Genomic DNA, 22,680 nt, shown 5'->3' with positions numbered 1-22,680 from the left:
TGAATCGATTTCATTAATTGCTAATTTCTAGTATCGGTCATAGGCGTCCGTTTTTGGTAGGTCAACAGTTATTTTATAGCATAACTTTTTTGTCTCTTATTTTTAAGCATTTTTGACACTAGGTTATTAAATTATGAGGTATTCGAGTACTAAAAATTACTCTTGCTTTAAGTTGGTAAAATACATCATTTTTTTGAAAAATTTTTTCAATTTTTTTTCAAATCCCAAAACGAAAAACTTTCAAATCGATTTTTCTAGAAAACGGTGTGTCCTACCGACTTAAAGCAAGGGTACCTTTTAGTACTAGAATACTTCACAATTTCAAAAATGCTTCAAAGTTAAAGACAAAAAAGTTATGCGATAAAATAACCGTTGCCCTACCCAAAACGGACACCTATGACCAGTACTAGAAATTCACAATAGATGGAATCCATTCATTTCTGGAAAGTAAATGTGCATACCAATTTTCGTTTTTTTAAATAGAAGCGTTCTGGAGGTATCCAAGAAAAACTAATTGCATGACGCCATTTTCAAAGAGCTCTAGCTCCCTTATGAAGCATTTTCGGACTAGGTACATTGGGTTAAATTATCTTAAAATTATCTGAAGAATCTCCTGTCTTCGTTTGTCGGTTGAGTTTCTGGACACCCTGTATATGTGGAAGGATAAGCTGCACCGCCTACCACAATGCAGTCATCCCACAGACGATCTTACCACCTGGCGGAGAGCTGAATTGGAAGGTATTGAAGAGCTTAAATTGGCTCAGAAGTGCGGTGGGTAGTACCAAAAATAATATGACTAGATGGAACTACCGCGATGCCCACTATGCGGAGAGACTTGGATGATGAATATTACATCAACTATTTTGCCACAAGATCCCATTTCCTATCTCCCTAATTCAAGAAAGGTCTCGAATTCATTATTTATAAAACCAGTCGATAGATCTGAACTGATCCAAACAATCAATAGTATCAAAAGCAAATCTTCCTGTAGTACTGATGGTCTATCGATAAAAATTTTTGTAATCTTCCAGAAAATGTGTTAGAAGTCCTCATCTCACTAATTAATGATTCTTTTGAGAAAGGTAAATTTCCAGAGTGCCTGAAGACAGCCATCATTATTCCTCTTCATAAGGGTGGTGAAATATCTAATACTTGCAATTATAGACATATTGCACTACTACCGGTACTCTCCAAAATTATTGAGAGACTCATAAAAGCCCGACTTATGTCCTTTCTAGTTGAAAGCAACATTTTATCACAAAATCAGTTCGGCTTTTTAAATAATAAATGCACCACTGATGCCGTGTTTTCTGTACTACATGAGGTTTATCAAGCACTGAACAATAATCTTCACACTGCCACCAATTTTTGTGACTACGCCAAAGCTTTTGATTGTGTAAATCACAACATTTTGATAAAAAAACTTAACTATGGAATTCGAGGCTTTTCTTTAGATTGGTTCCAATCTTACTTGGATGATAGGAAACAACTGGTTAGAGCAAATGATACAGACTCTAGTCTCAAAAACATTGTATGTGGGGTACCTCAAGGTTCAGTATTGGGTCCTCTAATTTTCCTTATCTTTATTAATGACATCACTAATTTAAAAATCGATGGAAAAATCTTTCTTTTTGCTGATGATACCAGTATCACTTGGAGCAACTCAAATATTGCAACTCTTCATGCTACTATAACTTCTGATCTACTTACAATAAAAACCTGGTCTGACTCAAATTTACTCTCGTTTAACGTAGATAAAACAGTAGCATTGTCTTATAAAGGAGCTCTTCAACCCTTACCTCTTAATAACAGCCAGATCAGTACCGTTGCTTCTATAAAATTTCTTGGTATTTTTTTAGACAGCAACCTTAAATGGTCCCTCCATATCGATTTGTTACGGAAGAAACTCTCTTCAGCTTGCTATGCTATAAGATCTGTTTCGAATGAACTCAATTTAGCATCTTCCAAAATAACATATTTTTATATGTTCGAGTCACATCTTCGTTATGGTCTTCCTTTTTGGGGTTCGGGTACAGCTGCCCAATTCGATGTTATTTTCAAATTACAAAAAAGAGCAATACGATATCTGCTTGGCCTCAGAAGAACAACACATTGCAGAAGTTACGTCAAAGATCACGGAATTTTAACCCTTCCATCTTTGTATATTTTAGAAACTGTTTGCTTAATTCGTAAACATCTACATATATTTCCAACAAGACCTAATCATGACTACTTCACGAGAAATTCTACGTTTGACGTCAATTTGCCGACCCCGTCCTCGGAGTTAATAAAGAAATCGATATTATATTCCGCAAAAAAAATGTACAACCATCTCCCCCTACAACTAAAATCTGCACCATCTTTCCCCAAATTCCGTAAACTGACAAAAGCCTACCTGTCTGAAACACCATAATATTCAGCAGAATATTTTTTTAGTCAATAACTAAGAAATTACAGTACCCTTTGCACAAGTAGTATTTTTATTATTTTTTTATCTATATTTGGGTGTCATATGCAGCAGCTTAACTTTTTAACTTTTAAACCTTTTTTATTAATTATTAGGTAGACTATGCATTTGCAATTTATGTAAATTTTTGCAATTGATTATTTCTGTTTTAACTTCATTATTATTATTATTATTATTATTTAAATATATTGACGATTTATGTAATTTTAGTAGGTAAATTGGATTGTTACTGTTTTGTTTTTTGACTATTTATAAGCTTTGTCCATAAAATTGTAAAATGTTTCATGGCAATAAAGCATATTTCTATTATATTCTATTCTATAGAATATCTCCTACTAGCGAAGAAAAGTGCTATTTATTCAAGTCGCCAGTTTTGGTCAAATAAAGTTTAACACATAAAGTTTTCATCTTTACTCGGAATTTTGAGTACTTAAAGCTGTCTTTCGGTCCTTTTCCTAGACGAAAAAAAAGTAGATACGTGACCGTGTGCTTTTTGCTTTCTTCTATATTCGTCGTCTCCGTGCTTATAAATTGTTAAAGCCGGAGATTTAGGATGCAGCCAGGAAGCAGTTTCTTTTAACGAAAAGTCTTAGATTTAAAATATTGTTTATTATTTTTATTTCAGTTATTTTTAAATGGTAGGGGAGCCCAAGCGGGGATTTTTGCAGTTACTCGAGCGCGTCAGATTATCATATGGGGAGAAACCTGGTGCCCTTCAGATGTATCTCCACCATATATTGGCTCTTAACACAGGGGAGTTCGTTAAGGGGGGCCCGAAAAAAAAATCTATCCTTAAAAATACTCGAAATTGTCAGATTAAGATAAGTTAAGTTAAGTAAATGCAAAAGAGTGTATGTTTAAAAAAATCTGACGATTTGAGCGGGGCGTAAGGAAATGGGCGAGTTAGAAAGTTTCACAAAAAAAAGCGAATAAATCGCGAAATGAACGTTAGATCGAAAAACTAAAAAATACGTGTTCAATATTTTTCAAAAATCTATCGAATGATACCAAACATGACACCCTACGCAAAGGGGTGGGGGTAAATTTAAAATTTTAAATACAAATCCCGCGATATTTCGCAAAATAAACATTAGATCGAAAAACTGCAAAATACACTTAATCAATATTTTTGAAAATCTATCGAATGGTACCAAACACGACCCCCCACGGAAGTGGGGTGGGGGGTTACTTTAAAATCTTAAATAGGAGTCCCAAATTTTTATTCCTGATTTGGATTCTTTACGTAAAAATAAGCAACTTTTATTCGAAACATTTTTTCGAACTATGGATAGATAGCGCTATAATCGGAAAAAGCGATTGTTGGAAATGGAAAATTAAATTAAAAAATGGCAAGCGCCCACTAAAATGGAAAACTTTACTTAACTTTTTTTGGTTTTAGGACCTACTCTTCACAACCCAATAAGTCCCCAAAGCGCTCGAGTGACTGCACATTTAGCATACTTGGCTCCCCTACCAAAATGTTTAATTATAGTAAACTTTGTATTTGGAGTTTTTCGTAAAAGTTTAATATAAGTAGTTTAAAATCTTAGATGTATGTTATACTAACCTGAAATTAATTTTTTTTGTTTTATAGAACTGTAATGAAAGTGTAAGTTCATTACAATGTGGCGTAGTAGCAGCTACCGGATACGACGAAATACTGGTCGTTACTTACACAGGCAGAGTCTTCGGACTTACTACTCAAACCATAGAAACAAATATTGATAATTCCACAGCTGGATATATCTCTTCTGCCGACACGTCTCAAAAAATATTTAAACTCAAGTAAGTACAAGTTGGTTAAGGTAGGTACTAGTACTATAAAAACTATCACTTGTAGGGCAGATATAGAAGAATTGAAAGGAAAAATTCAAAAAGAAAGAGAAAAATACCAGCTATCTTCAACACATATCTACTTTAATGAAGTGTCGGCCATTCCTTTACTGATGGTAAAAGATTCGGTAAGCCATGTAATATATGACATATTTTTCTTTTATCTACATGGATGTTGAAAACACGCTCTCTCTCTCTCTCTCTCTTTTATTCCCTCATTATTGAGGATCCTCAGTGATTTCCTCCAATATTCCTAAGAAATTTTCTCCATTGATCTCTATATTCAGCTGCCAATCATATTAATGAAAAATGCATAATCAGTAAAGAGCAATAAGGCCTTCGACAAAATACATCAACATATAGATGCTAAAATAACCAAACAAATTAGTGAGCAAGCTTTGGAATATTTCAACCCTATCTACATATATGTGCTCTGTAGCTCTGACCTGTTATTTTCATTATACTTTCGCACTAATATGATATAAATAAAAGGTTCGTAGAAATATAGTAGTAAAATATATTACAGTGTATATAAATATATATATAGGGTAAACCAGGCCCGGCCTCAGGGGTGGGCGAACTGGGCGGCTGCCCAGGACGGCAAATTCAGGGGCGGCAAATTTTAGAGGACAGCCAATTTTTGAAATTAAAGAAATAATAACTTATTTTTTAATATTATAAAAAATCAGTATTATGAACAAGAGCGGCAAAATTGCAAGGTTTTGAATTGCAATTCGACGGAAAATCGACAACACCGCCTTTTTCTTCATCGCATAAGAATAGTAGGATCAGAACTAAACTAAATTCACTGAAATTCACTTAAAATTAACTTTACTGAAAATGGATATAATAATTAGAAACATATGGCTGAAGCTTTGTCCAGCCACGCTAAGTCTCCAGCTCATCTACAGTCACAGCGATAGTGGGTAAAACTAGCAATTAGACTAGAATCGGGCAAAATCATAGATGAAGAAACACAAAAAGTTCTAAATTCAGATACTGGTCATTGGAAAATGTAATACAACGACTTATATCAATAATACAGTTCTTAGCACATCAGTGTCATCCAATGAGGGGCGATTCTGATAGACATTTTCTTCAAAACAATGGTAATTTTTTAAAACTTTTTGAGCTCTTTAAAAATTTTGATTCTGTGTTACAAGAGCACATTAGGAGAATAACTAATGGGAGTAACAAGCAGCATCACTACTTGGGAAAACGTATTCAAAACGAAATTATTCAGCTCCTCCATGACCAAATCAAAAATAAAATGACTAAAAAAAGACTAAGTTTTCACTTTAATGGCATATAAAACAACATAATGCTATTCTACATCCCACCAGAATGAAAACAATGGGAACCTTCTCTGGTTACACCTCCGATGCTTCTACAATTTGCAAGCCATACGGATGCTGAGACTAAGGAAGATGAGGGAATTCTACAATTTACAATTCACGTCCCATCTGCTCAGCGCGGTGCAGACCGCAGATGGGACGTGAATTGTAAATTGTAGAATTCCCTCATCTTCCTTAGTCTCAGCATCCGTATGGCTTGCAAATTGTAGAAGCCTCGGAGGTGTAACCAGAGAAGGTTCCCATTGTTTTCATTCTGGTGGGATGTATAATAGCATTATGTTGTTTTATATGCCATTAGAGTGAAAACTTAGTCTTTTTGGTAGCAGTTGCCGCTAGGGCATCTATGCCATTTCGTTCGTTGCAATCCGGGACTCCACGCTGGGGTTTGTTTTGGTTGGATCGGGGAGAGCAGCATATGTGCCTCCTGATGAGAGACTAATAAGTTTCGAAACCGGTAGAGGTGCTTGTGGCACTCTCTGATTGGACTAGAATATGGTTCGGCTGTATTTTCGTTTTGCAACGAAATTGAAAATGGTTATTCGTTTTTTTTTTCAAAAATAAAATTTTAAAATTTTTGAAATCAGCAAAGTATTATAGCATAATTTTAGATTGTATATCTGATATTGCTGGGGTGGAACAGATGACTATTGTTGTACATTTTGTCGATTTAGGTTCTTGTTCACAAAGTGTTAAAATTGAAGAACATTTTCTTGGATTTGTGCCTGTAATGGAAACCACTGGCTTGTGAGTTAAAGAGTCCCAGAATGAACTGGGAATACCTTTGGAAGATATGAGAGGACAAGGGCATGATAATGGGGCAAGCATGGAAGAAAAGAACTTGGGAGTTCAAAACAGAATTTTGAAAATGAATCCTAGAGCATTTTTTGTCCCATGGTCTAGCCATTCACTTAACTTAGTCGTGAACGATGCTGCTAAAGCCTCACAGTTTGCAGTTTCTTTCTTTTCCTTAGTGACAAAATTTACAACTTTTTCTCAGCATCTATTCATCGTTGGACTATGCTGAAAAATCATATTTCTTGCCTAACATTGAAACCTTTGTCCGAAACTATATGGGAAAGTAGAATAAGTGATGCAATTACTCCGATTAGAGACCAAATTGAAGAAATTTACGATGCTCTTGTAGAAATCACTGTGAATAAACACAACGATAAAATGGTTGCTCATGAGGCAAGCTGTTTGGCAAATCAAATCCGTGATTTTACTTTTCTTTGCTCTGTGGTAATATGGCATGACATTTTACTTAACATTTTCATATCAACCAACGTAGTAGCATATGCAGAGTATTGATATGGGAGCGTATCATGCTATTAGTTTATTAGAAAAATCGGAAATCCATTTTAAGTCTCTCGGAAGTGATTTAAAATTCCAGGGCTATTTGACAGACGCAAAGGGCTCATCAAAGTTAGAAATTGAGAATCCGAAAAGGAGGCTGAAGATGAAAGTATGGACCTAGATCCAGAGACACGATATAAAGTTGACTTCTATTTAAAAATTATAGACACAACCGTTAATGCATTAAGTGATAGATTTCAGCAAATTAAGAGCCGTGGTGAAATTTTTGAGTTTTTGGGTATACCAAGGGGAAGGGGCGGCGGTCGCCGATCTTGCCCAGGGCGGCAAAATCCCTAGGGCCGGGCCTGGGGTACACCAAACAAAACAGTTCACCTCGATATTTGGCAGTAGTTATTAGATTTTTAGGAAATGACGAAACAGGTCGATCACCTGTCACATTTACTTTTGATGTGACAGAAAAAATAGCATATTAGCAAACCATAGTCGATACGTTTCATTTTTAAGAGGTGTTGTACTTCAAATGAATTAACAGTTTTTTGCAAGGACGGTGCAAATATGGAAAAAAATCTTGGACGGTCGTATGATGTGCCGCACATTATACAGAGTGGGCCAAATAAAAGGAGCCACCCCGATATTTGGCAGTATTTATTAGATTTTAAGAAAATAAAAAAACAGGTCAATTTTTGATCTAAGGGGGACACATTTTTACGATACAAACATCTGTCATTTGTCAACTCCCTCCTTTCCGCTTCCCCCACCCCTTATTTTTAAATAGGGAATAGGGGTCGTGTGCTAGCATATTTGAAAGGTTATTCAATTCTCTATTCAGTAATATTAACATTGACATAAAAATTTATACAGGGTGTCCAAGAAAAATTATTTTAAATTAAATTAATTGACACAAAAAGAAGAATGTATGTAATTTATTTAACTCAGAATACATTCTACTGCTGATAAAAAACAGAAAACAATGTTTATTTAATAAATAAACACTGTTTGTTGCTTAAATTCAATATTCAACCTACCAAGAGGCAGATGGGTGGAAGCTTGAACATTAAAATTAAGCAAAAAGCAGTGTCTATTTATCAAAAAACATTTTTTTCTATTTTATGTCAGCAGTAGAATGTGTTCTGAGTAAAATAAATTACATACATTCTTCTTTTTGTGTCAATTAATTTAATTCAAAATAATTTTTTTTGGACACCCTGTATACATTTTTAAGTCGATGTTGATATTACTGAATAGAGAATTAAATAACCTTTCAAATGAGCTAGCACACGACCCCTATTCCCTATTTAAAAATAAGGGGTGGGGTAAGTGGAAGGGAGGGAGTTGACAAATGACAGATGTTTGTATCGTAAAAATGTGTCCCCCTTAGATCAAAAATTGACCTGTTTTTTTATTTTCTTAAAATCTAATAAATACTGCCAAATATCGGGGTGGCTCCTTTTATTTGGCCCACTCTGTATATTCCCTATTTAAAAACAAGTGGCTGGGGAAGTGGAAGGGAGGGGTTGACAAATGACAGATGTAGGATTATCATAAAAATGTGTCACCCTTAGAACAAAAGTCGACCTGTTTCGTCATTTCCTTAAAATCTAATGACTACTGCCAAATATCGAGGTGGACTGTTTTCTTTGGCTCACCCTGTATAGTAATTAAATGAAATATTTACATTCGTATAACGGACTCCTCTTGTTGAGTAAATTAGCTGTTCCATCTATTTCACGTATCGTGACGATTTTTCCTTTTACTATATAAAGAAGAAATAATACGTCACTAAAAATCTTTGCTTAATTAAAAAAATATGAAAAAAATATTTTTAAGAAACGCTTTTCTTTAGTTACAAGTGACTAAAATTAAACATATTATAAAAAAAATCAACTAAAAATCAAAAAATAAAAAAAATTGAAAAAATCTAACAAAGAAAAGCGTGGCGCGTCTTCATCGAATAAACGGTTTTCGCACCACGCTTTTCTTTAAAGAATGTGTTAGATTTTTTCAATTTTTTTATTTTTTGTTTTTAGTTGATTTTTTTAAATATGTTTAATTTTAGTCACTCGTAACTAAAGAAAAGCGTTTCTTACAAATATTTTTTTCATATTTTATTATTTTTTACTTTTTAGTCTTGCACTTTTCAAACATTAAAATATATCGTCATGTTTGTTAAAATATGTATAAAACATATTATGTACAAATATGAAAAGTAGTCGGAATCGGCAAAAAATTTGAAACTTTATTGTTTATTTATGAAGCATAACGTAAACAATTAACGTAAAAAGTGAAATTTTGTAAAGTTCATATAATTAGCTACAATCTGTAAAAGTTTCAAGTTTCTTCATTGTAAAAAACAAGAGAATTTAAGCGTTTTTCGTTAAAATCGTTTTTTTTTATTTAAACAATTAATAAACAAAAAAAAATTTTATTGACTATTCCCGCGAATTGTTCCCGCGATTGCATATGTCTGCCAATTCTTAGTCATTTGCATTGAAGAAAAGGCAGTCAAATTAACGTCTAAATGTTTGGCCCAAACGATGGAACTAAAGAAAAGCGTTTAATTAATTAATACGACAAAACGAATTTTAATGTTAATTGTAGCACAACACGTCTCTACCGGTCAGAGGCGTAGCTACCGCCGTATCAGCCGTATCAATTATACGGGGCCCCCGACATTCAGGGGCCCAAGCGAGGCATTTCGAAACAAAATTCCATTTAAAAAAATTGCTCCAAATATTCTACAATTATTATTTCACTATTAAAACGCTTTGAAACAGTGTATATTGTTTGGATATCAACATTTTTGTGTAATGGATTCTTTATCTATACATACATAAACTATATTTATGTACAGGTACCTATCTATTTTTTGCCGTTTGCCTTTATTCCATAACAACAGAGCTTTTTTGTTTTTAAGGTACTGTTTATTGTCTATTCACCTTTGGCTATGTGTGAGACATTATATAAAGTATAATGCCAAATCGCAATTTTTGTAATCACGTTATGTTTGAATACATGAAACCTTGTGTATTTTTTGCGTATATTTTCGTGTAATCGATTCTTTATCTATAAATTGTATTTAGCTATATCTATATTTACCGACCGCTCGCATCGTAAGAACAGAGCTTCTTTGTTACGGTTATTTCCAAGCAATCACTCTTGGCTTGAAAAATCTGAATCTATTTTCAAACATTGGATCTCAACAATTCAAATCTATTTTTCGACTTTGGTATATTAGAGTTTCTTAGGTTTATTATTTATATCTATATTTGGGTGTTATACGCAGAACTTATTAGATCGTAAGGTTGTATGTATTATGCGATTTATTTAAATTTTGCAATATGCGGGGTGTTCTATTAATAAATGTAAATATTTTAACTGTAGTTTTATGGGCTCAAAATATTAAGATTTAATCCAAGTCACCTAGTCCGAATATGCTTCCAAGAGAAGATAAAGCTCTTTGAACAAGGCGCCTTGTAATTAGTTTTTTTAAATACCTCCAGAACGCTTCCATTTAGAGAAACGAAAACTGGTACGCCTATTTATCTTAAAGAGATAAATCGATTCCATAAATTTAGAATTTCTAGTATCGGTCATAGGCATCCGTTTTGGGTAGGGCAATGATAATTTTTTTTAACGCATAACTTTTTTGTCTTTAACCTTTAAGTCTTTTTGACACTGGATTATTAAATTGTGAGGCATTTTAGTAATGAGAGGTACTCTTGCGTCAGTAGTATAAGTACATCGTTTTCTAGAAGTCGATTTGAAAATTTTGCGTTTTTTAATTTAAAAAAAGCTATGAAAAAAAAAAACGAAAACTGGTACGTTTATTCCAGAGATGAATCGATTTCATCAATTGCGAATTTCTAGTACCGGTCATATGCGTCCGTTTTGGGTAGGTCGACGGTTATTTTATAGCAATATTTTTTGGGTCTTTAATTTCTAGGCATTTTTGACACTAGAATATTAAATTATGAGGTATTCTAATATTAAAAGTTACTCTTGCTTTAAGTCAGTATAATACACCGTTTTCTTTTTTAATTTTTTTAAATTTTGTTCAAATTCAAAAAACGAAAAACTTTCAAATCGATTTTTCTAGAAAACGGTGTATTCTACCGACTTAAAGCAAGAGTAACTTTTAGTACTAGAATACATTACAATTTAATAATCCAGTGTCAAAAATAAAAGTTGAAGACAAAAACGTTATGCGATAAAATAACCGCTGCCCTACCCAAAAAGGACACATATGACCCGTACTAAAAATTCGCAATTTATGAAATCGATTTATCTCTGGAAGATAAATAGGCATACCAGTTTTAGTTTTTCTAAATAGAAGCGTTCTAGAGGTATTTAAAACGAAACTAATTAAAAGACACCATCTTCAAAGAACTCAAGCTCCCTTAGGAAGTATTTTCGGAGTAGGTAATTTGGGTTATACCTTAATATTTTTAGCTGAAGAATATACAGTTAAAAGATTTCCAATTATTAATGAAACACCCTGTATTGTTTTGTTTTATCTCATTATATTTTATTTTGTAATAATATTGACGATTTATGTAATTTTAGTAAACTGTATTTGTTATTGTTTTTTTGTTTTTCGACTCTTTGTAAGCTTTCTTTGTCCATAAAATTGTAAAATCTTCAGTGACAATAAAGCATATATTTATTCTATTCTATACAAACGTTTTTGCTTCTTTTGTTTAACATTTTTTTAGTACTATCCCACATCAGTAGCCGAAAAGGGCCCCGCAACAAACCTTGATATGGGCCCCTGTGGGGCTAGCTACGCCACTGCTACCGGTGGTTTTTCTAAGACTACGATAAAAACACGAATTTTTTGAATTCGAGTTTTGGTTGAAGTTCTGTTTCGTATCATATTGAAATTTGACACGAATAAACGCCGATTTATACAGGGTGAGGCAAATAAAGGGCCTATTAGAAATATCTCGAGAACTAAAGGCAACAGAATCATGAAAATTGGAATAAAGGGGTTTTGAAGGATGATCTATTAAATAAAAATATTTTCATCTCTTTGGAACTTCCGGTTATACCGGAAGTTGCTTATAACTTCGTTTTTTTAAATGGGACACCCTGTATATTTTTACATTTTTGGATTCTCTTCGATGTCTTCTTTCTTAAAATATGAGGTTTTGTAATATTATACAGGGTATTTTAAAAGATAATTACGTATTTTTATTAATTTCGTAGCAAAATTAACACCCTGTAGAATTGTAGTAGTTTGACATCTAAAACTCTATTTACGTTCAAATGATTTTTAATATACTCTACTATTGTGAAGAATCATTAGTATAGCTAAATTTTTAATTTTAGTATACAGGGTTGGTCGAAACTCGGAATGAGTATTTTCTGAGTTTTCTTAAATGGAACACCCTGTATTTTAGTATTGTAATGAAATGATATTTTATGGTACTTTTTTATTTCTTAAGCATTCCCTATACCTAACTGCTTTAATTTGTGCTTAATTGTTAATCGCACCAACAATCTTAACTAAGTAAGTATTTCGATAGCTAAACCATTATTGGTAATTTTAAGGACCAATCTGGATTAATATGTATTTATTTCTGAAAAATTATTTGGGATTGAGTATTTTCACGGCCAACCTAATAAAATTTTACGTATTTTTTGTTGCAATTAATGTTTAGCTTGAATCACCAATAACTCACAAATTAAAGCAGTTAGGTATAGGGAATGCTTAAGAAATAAAAAAGTACTATAAAATATCATTTCACTACAATGCAAAAATACAGGGTGTTCCATTTAAGAAAACTCAGAAAATACTCATTCCGAGTTTCGACCAACCCTGTATACTAAAATTAAAAATTTAGCTATACTAATGATTCTTAACAATAGTAGAGTATATTTAAAATCATTTGAACGTAAGTAGAGTTTTAGTTTCAAACTACTACAATTCTACAGGGTGTGAATGTTGCTACGAAATTAATAAAAAAAACGTAATTATCTTTTAAAATACCCTGTATAATATTACAAAACCTTATATTTTAAGAAAGAAGACATCTAAGAGAATCCAAAAATGTAAAAATATACAGGGTGTCCCATTTAAAAAAACGAAGTTATAAGCCACTTCCGGTATAACCGGAAGTTGCAAAGAGATGAAAATATTTTCATTTAATAGATCATCCTTCAAAACCCCTTTATTCAAATTTTCATGATTCTGTTGCCTTTAGTTCTTGAGATATTTCTAATAGGCCAGTTATCTGCCTCACCCTATACAGTGCTAGTCAAAAGTCCGTACCCCCCCTCGTATCTTTTGAACGGTTATACCTATAATAGTGAAATTTGGAGGGAGAAAATAAACGGACGTAAGCTTCTTAACTAGTAATGACAGGTGACGTCATAGTGACAGATGACCTTACAGAGCCACTGTGACCGATAATTTTAAATGGGACCTTATGGCAAGTGATACCTCGTATGAAAGGTATTTAAAATACCTATTCAGTCATACTAATTTTGTTTGAGTTTAAGCAAATTTTGATGAATAAATGAAATAAATATAAAATTGTAGTTTCGCATTTAATTAATAAAAATTCAAAATTCCGCCTATGATTACTTGTCAAACAGGTTGACGTTGACGTAAAAACTACTAGAGAATTAAAAAACGTCAACTTTTTTGACAAAAAATCCATAGACGGACATTTGAATTTTTATTAATTAAATTCGAAACTACAATATTATATTTATTTAATTTATTCACCAAAATCAAAATCAACTTAAACCCAAAAAAATTAGTATGACTGAATAGGTATTTTAAATACCTTTCAAACGAGGTATCACTTGCTATAAGGTCCCATTTAAAATTATCGGTCACAGTGGCTCTGTAACGTCATCTGTCACTATTACGTCACCTGTCATAACTAGTTAAGAAGCTTACGTCCGTTTATTTCCTCACTCCAAATTTCACTATTATAGGTATAACCGTTCAAAAGATACGAGGGGGTACGGACTTTTGACTAGCACTGTATATAAACATGAGCGTTCAAAATTTGAAACTTTATTGTTTATTTATGAAGTATAGCGTAAACAATTAAAGTAAAAAGTGAAATTATGTATAGTTCATATCATTAGCTACAATCCGTAAAAGTTTCAAGTTTCTACATTGTAAAAAACAAGAGAATTTAAGCATTTTCCATTAAAATCGTTTTTTTTTATTTAAACAATTAATAAACATAAAAAAATTATTGACTATTCGTGTATTGTTCCCGCGAATGCATATGTCTGCAAATTTTCATTCATTTGCATTGAAGAAAAGTCAGTCAAATTAACGTCTAAAGATTTGATGCAAACTACTGAGGTAAAGAAAAGCGTTTAAAAATGTATTTTGTAAACGATTTCAGCGCTAGAAGTCAAAACTACAAATAAAAAAATTGTAATTGCGTTTGTATTGTATTTATCAGAAAATATACTAATTTTATATTTGTTTTTAGTTTGTTTTAGACAAAAAAACTTCGACATATAATTTATCAATTGAAGTGCCAACTGCTATAGACAATATCCTTCTACAATGCAACACAGAAATAGATTTGTTAGATGTAGAAAAAAATTCAGCTGTCGTCAGTTATTGCAATTCAGAAATGCAGGTAATTATGTTATAAATGTACCTACATCTGAAGGAAAGCACGTCAGCATCACGTTGACCACAAAATAATAAATTGGACTATCATTTTGTATCCCCCCGTATATTTGAATGTCCAATAGTATTAATTTTAGGACGACAACTTTCTGTTGGCCACATATCGATGTCAGATCAACACAAACCGCTTAGATTTGAAAATACGCACTGTAGAAGGTAAGAAAGGCATGCTACAGGCTTACGTGACTCCGCTTGTCCAACCAAAATGTAGCAGGGTGATCAAATATGAGATCAAAGCCTTATCATTGCACTACAGACTTCATCAGTTCGATACCAACAGGTAATAATATGGTTTTATCATTTTTTTTTCTACTATAACTACCCTCGTTCCTCGCTCAGCTGTCCGCACTTGTGAGAAAGTCATGTACACAACTAATCCAACATATCCCTGTATACTTGTTCATATTACCGATCGCGAGCAAAATCCGCCGCCAGCTCTTGGACTATAATCATTTACCATTGCCCATTGTTTGTGTCTTTACTCTATTTATTTGCCACAAGAGGACATAAAGGCTGTCTTAGGTTTTAGTGTTGTTTAAAATAATTGTACAAAATAACTAGATGGGGACTGGATTTTTGAATAAGAATATATGAAATAAGTGTTTCTAAGTCTTTTAGCAACTAAACATTGCGGGGTGGTCAAGTTAAAGACCTCCTTTTGTCCTCGAATTTTATCAGTTTTGCCATTCAGGTTTTGTGTGAATTCCCTTTAGTCCACGTACCAGCAACTACTTTTCCTGTTTCCGAATATTCTTGTTCTGAACTCCAGGTATGCCTTTTCTTTTGAGATTTAATTTCTCTTGCTTGTCGGAAATTTATGAAGAGATTATGGATAGTTCTATTAAATTCCCATCCTTTTTTAAGCAACTGCCTTAGAATAAAAATCTGAGCTATGCCAATCTATTTTTCCTGAAGCAGACTTGATATTCACGTATTAAATTTTCTACAAAAGGTGTTAACCTACTTAATAGGATATTCGATAAGATTTTTTACGCCGTATTAAGTAGGGAGATGCCTCTATAATTAGAGCACTTGGTTTTGTCTCCCTTTTTTTAGATGAGTATTACCTATTTACCTATTGCACTTTCGTCTTTCGTGTCATTTTGTTGGTATTTTCTCTTCGTGCCATATAAGTGTTATTAATTTCTGTAATAATTGTCTATTGAGAGTTTCTCCTCAGTAATTAAGGAATTTTGCCCATATATTGTTGAAGCATGGAGCTTTTGCGTTCTTCAATTTTTGTTAATTGCTTGCAATGTTTCATCAATATTTGGGCCCTCTATCGGTAGATCCACCCCAAGGTATATTCTCTCAATGGTCTTCCTCTTGACGTATGTTTAGTAAATTTTTGAAAAATATTCTTGCCATGTTTGGAGCAACTCCTCTTCGTTGATTATTAATTCATCATTATTTCTTCTGAGTACATACACAAGCTAGGGCTGAAGTCTCTCTTATCTTTTGTTACCGAATTATAAAATTTTCGTTTTTTCTCTAATTTGTTTCCTTGTTTCTCGTCGTGATGTTTTATAGTTTTCTTTAATTACTTTCTGTTCTCGTTGAAATACAATATTTCGCTTTTTCTGCATGCCTTATAGTTTTTCTTGGCATTCTTTGTCCAACCATTTTCTTGTTCTCATCCTGCTTTTTCCTATTATTAGTTCTGCTGTCAAATACAAGACTTGTTTGTCTCTATAAAGCCCTTTCTTGTCTTTCTGTTCATAATTTATTCTCTTCTTGTTGTGATTTCATCATTTGAAACAATTGTTAAAACCTTGCTTATGTTTTGAATTGCCTTTCAAGTCTAGTTCTGATAAAATAATAAAAGTAAACAAAGTTCTTTAGTCATGGAATGAATTAAAGTGCGTTTTCAGGGGGTTAAATATCAAACCACTTAGCTTCCATTCGTCGTGGTAGTCAGACGTGCGTAGGAAAGAAGCTTGTTTTTTAAAACCGGTGTCTATAAATTAGATATTTAAATAAATATTTTGTGAATTTTAAAAGTAAATTAATTACACCAAATAAAAAAGCGAAATCGGAATAAAAACATTAAAAAGTTATGAGTGCAGTTAGCGGGGGCGACGCCCCCGATAAAAATGTTTTAGAAACCCAAATGGATACAGAACATGCAACATCTTCAAAGGAGGAGCTATTAGGATTCCAAAATCTTGTTCCAGTTACACAGATAAGTACCACAAAACTTGTTAATAATAAACCCATTATCGATAATGACTTTGCTAATGTACACACTTCAATAACAAATAACATTAACAAAGAAGTAGTAACAAAAAGGGAGGAATTTCTTTACCGACAAAACGACCTAGGACCTTTTTACGCGTATTTAGAAAATAATTCACCCGATTTTAAAGGCAGATTAAACGCGTTAAGGATAGGTGACATTATTATCACAAATTTTAAAGAAATTGATGAAAAAATTGTAAGCATTGACGCAGTAGGAAGAAATAAAATACGTATAAAATTTAAAGATTATAAATCGGCTAACTATATCATATCTAAAAAAAATGAAGCAATATTTATAAAAAATAATCTAGACATATACATTCCTAAGTTTCTTTTAGTTAGACAGGGCGTAATAAAAGATATTTCCACAGAATTTTCAGTAGAGTATGTTAAAAACAGAATAAAAATGTACGATTTACACTGTAAATTTGAAGTCCTTCAAGTCACAAGATTAAATCGAAGACAAGTAGATGAAAACGGTACTCAATACATTCCAACAAAAACATGCGTAGTTAGTTTTAAGTCACAAGTGCTACCAAAATATATAACAATCAACAAGGTACTAAAGGAAGTCGAACCATACAAACAAAAGGTGCTATTATGCTTTAATTGTCTTCGATTTGGACATACAGGTGGGCAGTGTAAGAGCAAGGCTAGGTGCGATAAATGTCAAGAATCCCACAACTCAAAAGATTGTAAAAAGACCGATCTCACTCCAAAATGTTTTAACTGTTCGGGGGATCATTTTACTACAAATTTAAGCGCGTGTCAAGAATTTCAGCGTCAAAAACTTATTAAAGACGCTATGTCTTCCAATAATATTAGTTATCAAGACGCAAACAAACAGTTCCCCAGAAACTCCTATTCAAAAGTAACATCCATAAATACGGAACAAACTACAAACCTCTCCTGCCTCAAAACTTTCCCTCCATTAAATCCCAATAATTATACACCCACCCAATTCCCATCAAATCCAATTAACAAAATGTCAACTAATAATATATTCTACAATAATAATTCAAATAGTACAAATTCTCGAACATTCAAAAGACAGAGACCAAATAGTCCAGATCCAACATTAATTTTGCATAATGAAATTATATCTTCCCCTAGATCTCAATTACCTACGGGAGGAATATTAGACAGCATTAACTATAAGGGAAATATTAATAATAATCCAGTTGCATCTCCTTCAGACTTGAGCATGATAAATTCAATATTAGAATTAGTTATAGAAATTGTCACAAAAGTTTTAGTAACAAAAAGTATAAACATAAATAAGGAAGAACTCGAAAACTTAGTCAAATTAACTATAAATGGAAACACGTCATCACATTCTCAGACCTCAACCATGCAATAAATATCCTTCAATGGAACTGCCGTTCGGCAGTTTCTAATAAAAATAACTTAGAATATCTACTAGATAGGGGCAACTACTCCGTTGCACTTCTATCGGAAACATGGTTTAAAGTAGAAAAATACTATAATTTTAAAGGCTTCAACAATATTCGCTGTGACCGGGACGACGGGTACGGCGGCTCTGCCATTTTATTAAAATCAGACTTAATGTACCAAGAAGTCTCAACTCCAACTACAATCAACTTTGAGCATACTTGTATCTCGGTAAATTTTCCATATATACATAAAAAAATTTACTTTGTTTCAGTATACATTAAACCGAGAACTAGAATATCATTACAACAGTGGATTAACTTTTTGGAACAAATTCCAAAACCATTCATAATTGGGGGCGACTTTAACGCACATAGTTTGGCATGGAACGATGGATATGACGATATCTATGGCAAGATTCTTTTGGAAGCTATCGAACAATGCAACCTAGTAATTATAAACGACGGATCACCTACATTAGCAAACAATAAGAAGTCAGCTGTAGACTTGACCCTCTGTACACAGGATCTGACACAACTAATTACGTGGTGTACTTTAGAAGAACCTTATGGCTCTAATCACTTACCAATACACATACAATTTGGAAGGAATATCCCACCTGCGCAAATTAAACAGACAAAACATAATATATGGAGACTCAAGGCTGCTAATTGGGATGTATACACCGCTACCCTTGAAGCAACAGAACCAAAATCATCACTAATGGGCATTATCGACAATATTAACAAAGCTGCCGACAAAGCAACTCCGTTACGAAAATCAAACGCACAAAATAGAAATCATTGCTCAAAGGACTGGTGGAACGAAACCTGTAACATAGCTGCTAAAGCAAGAAAACAAGCTTTCTTAACCTACACACAGGCTCCAAATCTTAATAATCTAACAGAATATAAAAGACTTGATGCAGTAGCTAAAAAAACTTTTAAAGAAACTAAGAAAAAAAGTTGGATAAATTACTGCCAAAATCTAAATCAAAATACACCAATTAAAGAAGTGTGGAACAAAGTAAACCGATATAAAAACCGAAAACAAGCGAATAAACCCCTAATGGACCCCAAAGAAGTCTGGATAAGCGAATTCCACACAAAAATCTCACCTCCATGGGTCGAAAACAACATTACTCAACAAATAGCTACTGTAAATAGGAACACTTCTTTCCTACAATCGTTATTTCAATTATGGGAACTCGATCATTGCATTAAATCAACAAATAATAAATCTCCCGGGGCGGATAACATTTCATATAATATGTTGCATAAAATGCCCTTAGACCATAAGAAAGCCCTGTTGGAATTGTTCAATTCGATTTGGATAAATAGGATTCCTTTTCCACCGATGTGGAAAGAATACATCATAGTACCTATCAAAAAACCTGGAAAACAGAATGGAAATGCAGATTCATATAGACCCATAGCTTTATCATCGTGTATATTTAAAACCATGGAAAGAATGATAAAGAACAGGCTTGAATATTGGCTAGAAAATGAAAAAATATTACCTGACTCACAATATGCTTTTAGAAAGGGAAGATCTTCCTTGGAACCCCTAACGATACTAGTAAATGACATCTATCTAGGATTCACACACAAATACAGCACTTTGGCCACATTTTTGGATATAACTTCAGCATATGATAATGTTCAAATAAATATACTAGAAGAGAAGCTCATCAATATTGGTCTACCAACCTCCTTTGCCAACTTCATAAAATCAGCTTACTCTAATCGATCAGTTTCCTTAAAGATAAATCAAGAAATTTCGGAATCAAGAATATGTAGATCTGGATTACCACAAGGTAGTATCCTGAGCCCAATCCTCTACAGCCTGTACACAATGGATATAGAAAATGTTATATCACAAAAGTCTAAAATCATTCAATACGCTGATGATGTTGTTATTTACACTAGTAGCAAATCAGAGGACAAATGTATAGAAAATATCAACACTGAATTTATAAAAATCCAAAAATACCTAGACAACATGGGACTTTCCATATCCGAGTCCAAAACCAATATATGTATTTTCTCTAGAAACAGAAACAACTATCAAAGACAATTAACAATAGGAAAATATAAACTCTGTATTAGTAACTCTGTAAAATATCTTGGTCTGGATCTAGATAGAAAACTATTATGGAAGGACTGTATCCACCAAATTATCAAAAAAACAAGTAATTCTATAAATATCCTAAGAGCGTTTTGTAGAGCAAAGTGGGGAGCAGACCCAAATACGGCTTTACTATTCTACAAAACAATGGTACGATCAATAATGGATTATGGAAGTCAACTCTATGGAACAGCAGCAGATACACATCTAAATAAAATCGAGATACAACAAAATAAATGCTTAAGAGTTTGCCTGGGATATCTTAAGTCAACGCCCATAAACATTATACAAGCTGAAGCCGTGGAACCTCCTCTTAAACTAAGAAGACAACTATTGAGCAGAAAATTCATGATAAAAACCATTTCAAAAAAAACTTCTTACCTCAATAGTGTACAGTCACTAACAGTTCAAGTTTTGACCCATAGATACTGGCACTTCAAGAAAACCCCCCTCATAGTAGAATCTTTCTCAGAAATAGCTGACATTACAGATATACTCTATTCCAACCAACTCCCTCCAGTTTTAATTTACTCACCTGAACAAATTTTTTCACGTGAAATTAGAACCTACTATTTTGAAAGTAAAGAAGTAGCAAGTATCAATCAAACAAAGTTCAACGAAACAAAAAACAAATACTGGCCAAACTATGATTCTATATTCACTGATGGATCAAAGTCAAAAGAATATACCAGTTGTGCCTTTTACCATTTTGAGGAAAATACTGACAAAAAATTTATTTTACCAAAGGAAGCTTCCATATACACTGCAGAACTAACAGCAATAGTGCAAGCTATGAAATACGTACTCGGCTCTAACCACGACAAATTTATAATATGTACGGACAGCAAAAGTGCAGTAGATAAACTTAAAAATGTTAAAATAAATAGATCAGTTAATCATATTGAAGCAAAAATCCTGTATTTACATAATGAGATACACATCAAGAATAAAGTCGTCATATATCTATGGGTAAAGGGACACGCAGGCATAACAGGTAATGAAATGGTGGATGCCTTAGCAAAAACAGCTCCAACATCAGGAGAAGAACTAAATCTTAAACTACCCCCGTCCGATTTATTCTTAAATCAAAGGAACAAAATAAATGAGATGTGGCAAAACCTATACAGTGCATCAACAACTGGAACAAACTTTTGTAAACACCAGCCAAGGATCCCCAGAAAACCATGGTTTCACAAAATACCAAACAGAAACTTTGTCGCCACAATAAATCGAATACGTGCAAACCATGCACTAATACCTTATTATAAGCACAAAATAAAAATTACAGACGATCCACTGTGTAGTTGTGGTAAAATGGGTACATTGGTACATGTTTTACTTGAATGTCCAATAAATATTGTAAACATTAATAATCTATATAAAAACTTAATTCACTACAAGATAAACCTTCCAATAGACCTAAATTGTATTATTTTTTCAGGAAATAATAATATACTTTATGTACTTCATCAACACATCATAAACTGTAAACTAAAATTGTAAAATTACTAACCAATTTTGTAAGCAATTCTGCAAAACAAACTAAATGTAAAGCATTAAAGGAAAAAAAAAGGTGAATACAAAAAAAAAATAAAAAAAAAATAATAAAAAAAATAAACCAAGTAAAAAAAAATGAACCAATTAAAAAAAAAACCAAAAAAAAACAAAAAAAAAACAAAAAAAAACAAAAAAAAAAACAAAAAAAACAAAAAAAAAACAAAAAAAAAGAAAACAAAAAAAAGAAAACAAAAAAAAAATAAAAACACACACAAAGAGGGCTAAAACCTCCGCGGCGTTGAACCGGGTTGATGCTCTAGCGCGGAAGGAAAAAAAAAATTAAACACCTTACACCTTACTAATGCTACATATTACTAACAAAACAAATGAATACATCATGCTCAAGTTTGATACTATGAAACAATTTACACAAACTATTTATACAATCTAACATAGTCTGGCTAATTGGTCCTCACCAAAGCCATAAATTCCACGAAAAAAAAAAAAAAAAATATCAAACATTTTTCCGGACCCACCTTCCGCTGGGGGATAAACCCCCAGACCCCCGATAGGGGGCCCCACATCACGTTTGCCCCGGGGCCCCCAACATCGTACTTACGGCCCTGATTTTTGGGTCAATTTGGTTCCGTGTGGAGTTATTATTAAAGGCCCAAATCTGTTTATGAATGTTTTTATGTTGGAACATATATAGGGGAGTGCATTTAGATTTTCACTTCGGAAAAAATCAAACAAGATAAAACTTTTTGTAATTTCATTAAGAAATGTTTAAT

At 32.9% G+C, this 22,680-nt stretch overlaps 1 protein-coding gene across 1 annotated transcript in view; it reads left to right on the top strand.

The window, feature by feature from the left end:
- Positions 1 to 22,680, top strand: part of LOC114325642 (Bardet-Biedl syndrome 7 protein homolog) — an 87,108-nt gene that overhangs the window by 44,728 nt on the left and 19,700 nt on the right. The window contains exons 7-10 of the mRNA XM_028273755.2: positions 4,062 to 4,252; positions 4,308 to 4,428; positions 14,430 to 14,582; positions 14,713 to 14,915. Of these exons, the coding sequence (XP_028129556.1) occupies positions 4,062 to 4,252; positions 4,308 to 4,428; positions 14,430 to 14,582; positions 14,713 to 14,915 (668 nt within the window). The remainder of the gene's footprint in view (positions 1 to 4,061; positions 4,253 to 4,307; positions 4,429 to 14,429; positions 14,583 to 14,712; positions 14,916 to 22,680) is intronic.

This window comes from Diabrotica virgifera, chromosome 8, assembly GCF_917563875.1.
Source record: "Diabrotica virgifera virgifera chromosome 8, PGI_DIABVI_V3a".
In the NCBI taxonomy this organism is placed as follows: Eukaryota; Metazoa; Arthropoda; class Insecta; order Coleoptera; family Chrysomelidae; genus Diabrotica; species Diabrotica virgifera.
Note: the sequence above shows the minus strand (reverse complement) of the source record. Positions and strands in the feature narration are given on the sequence as shown.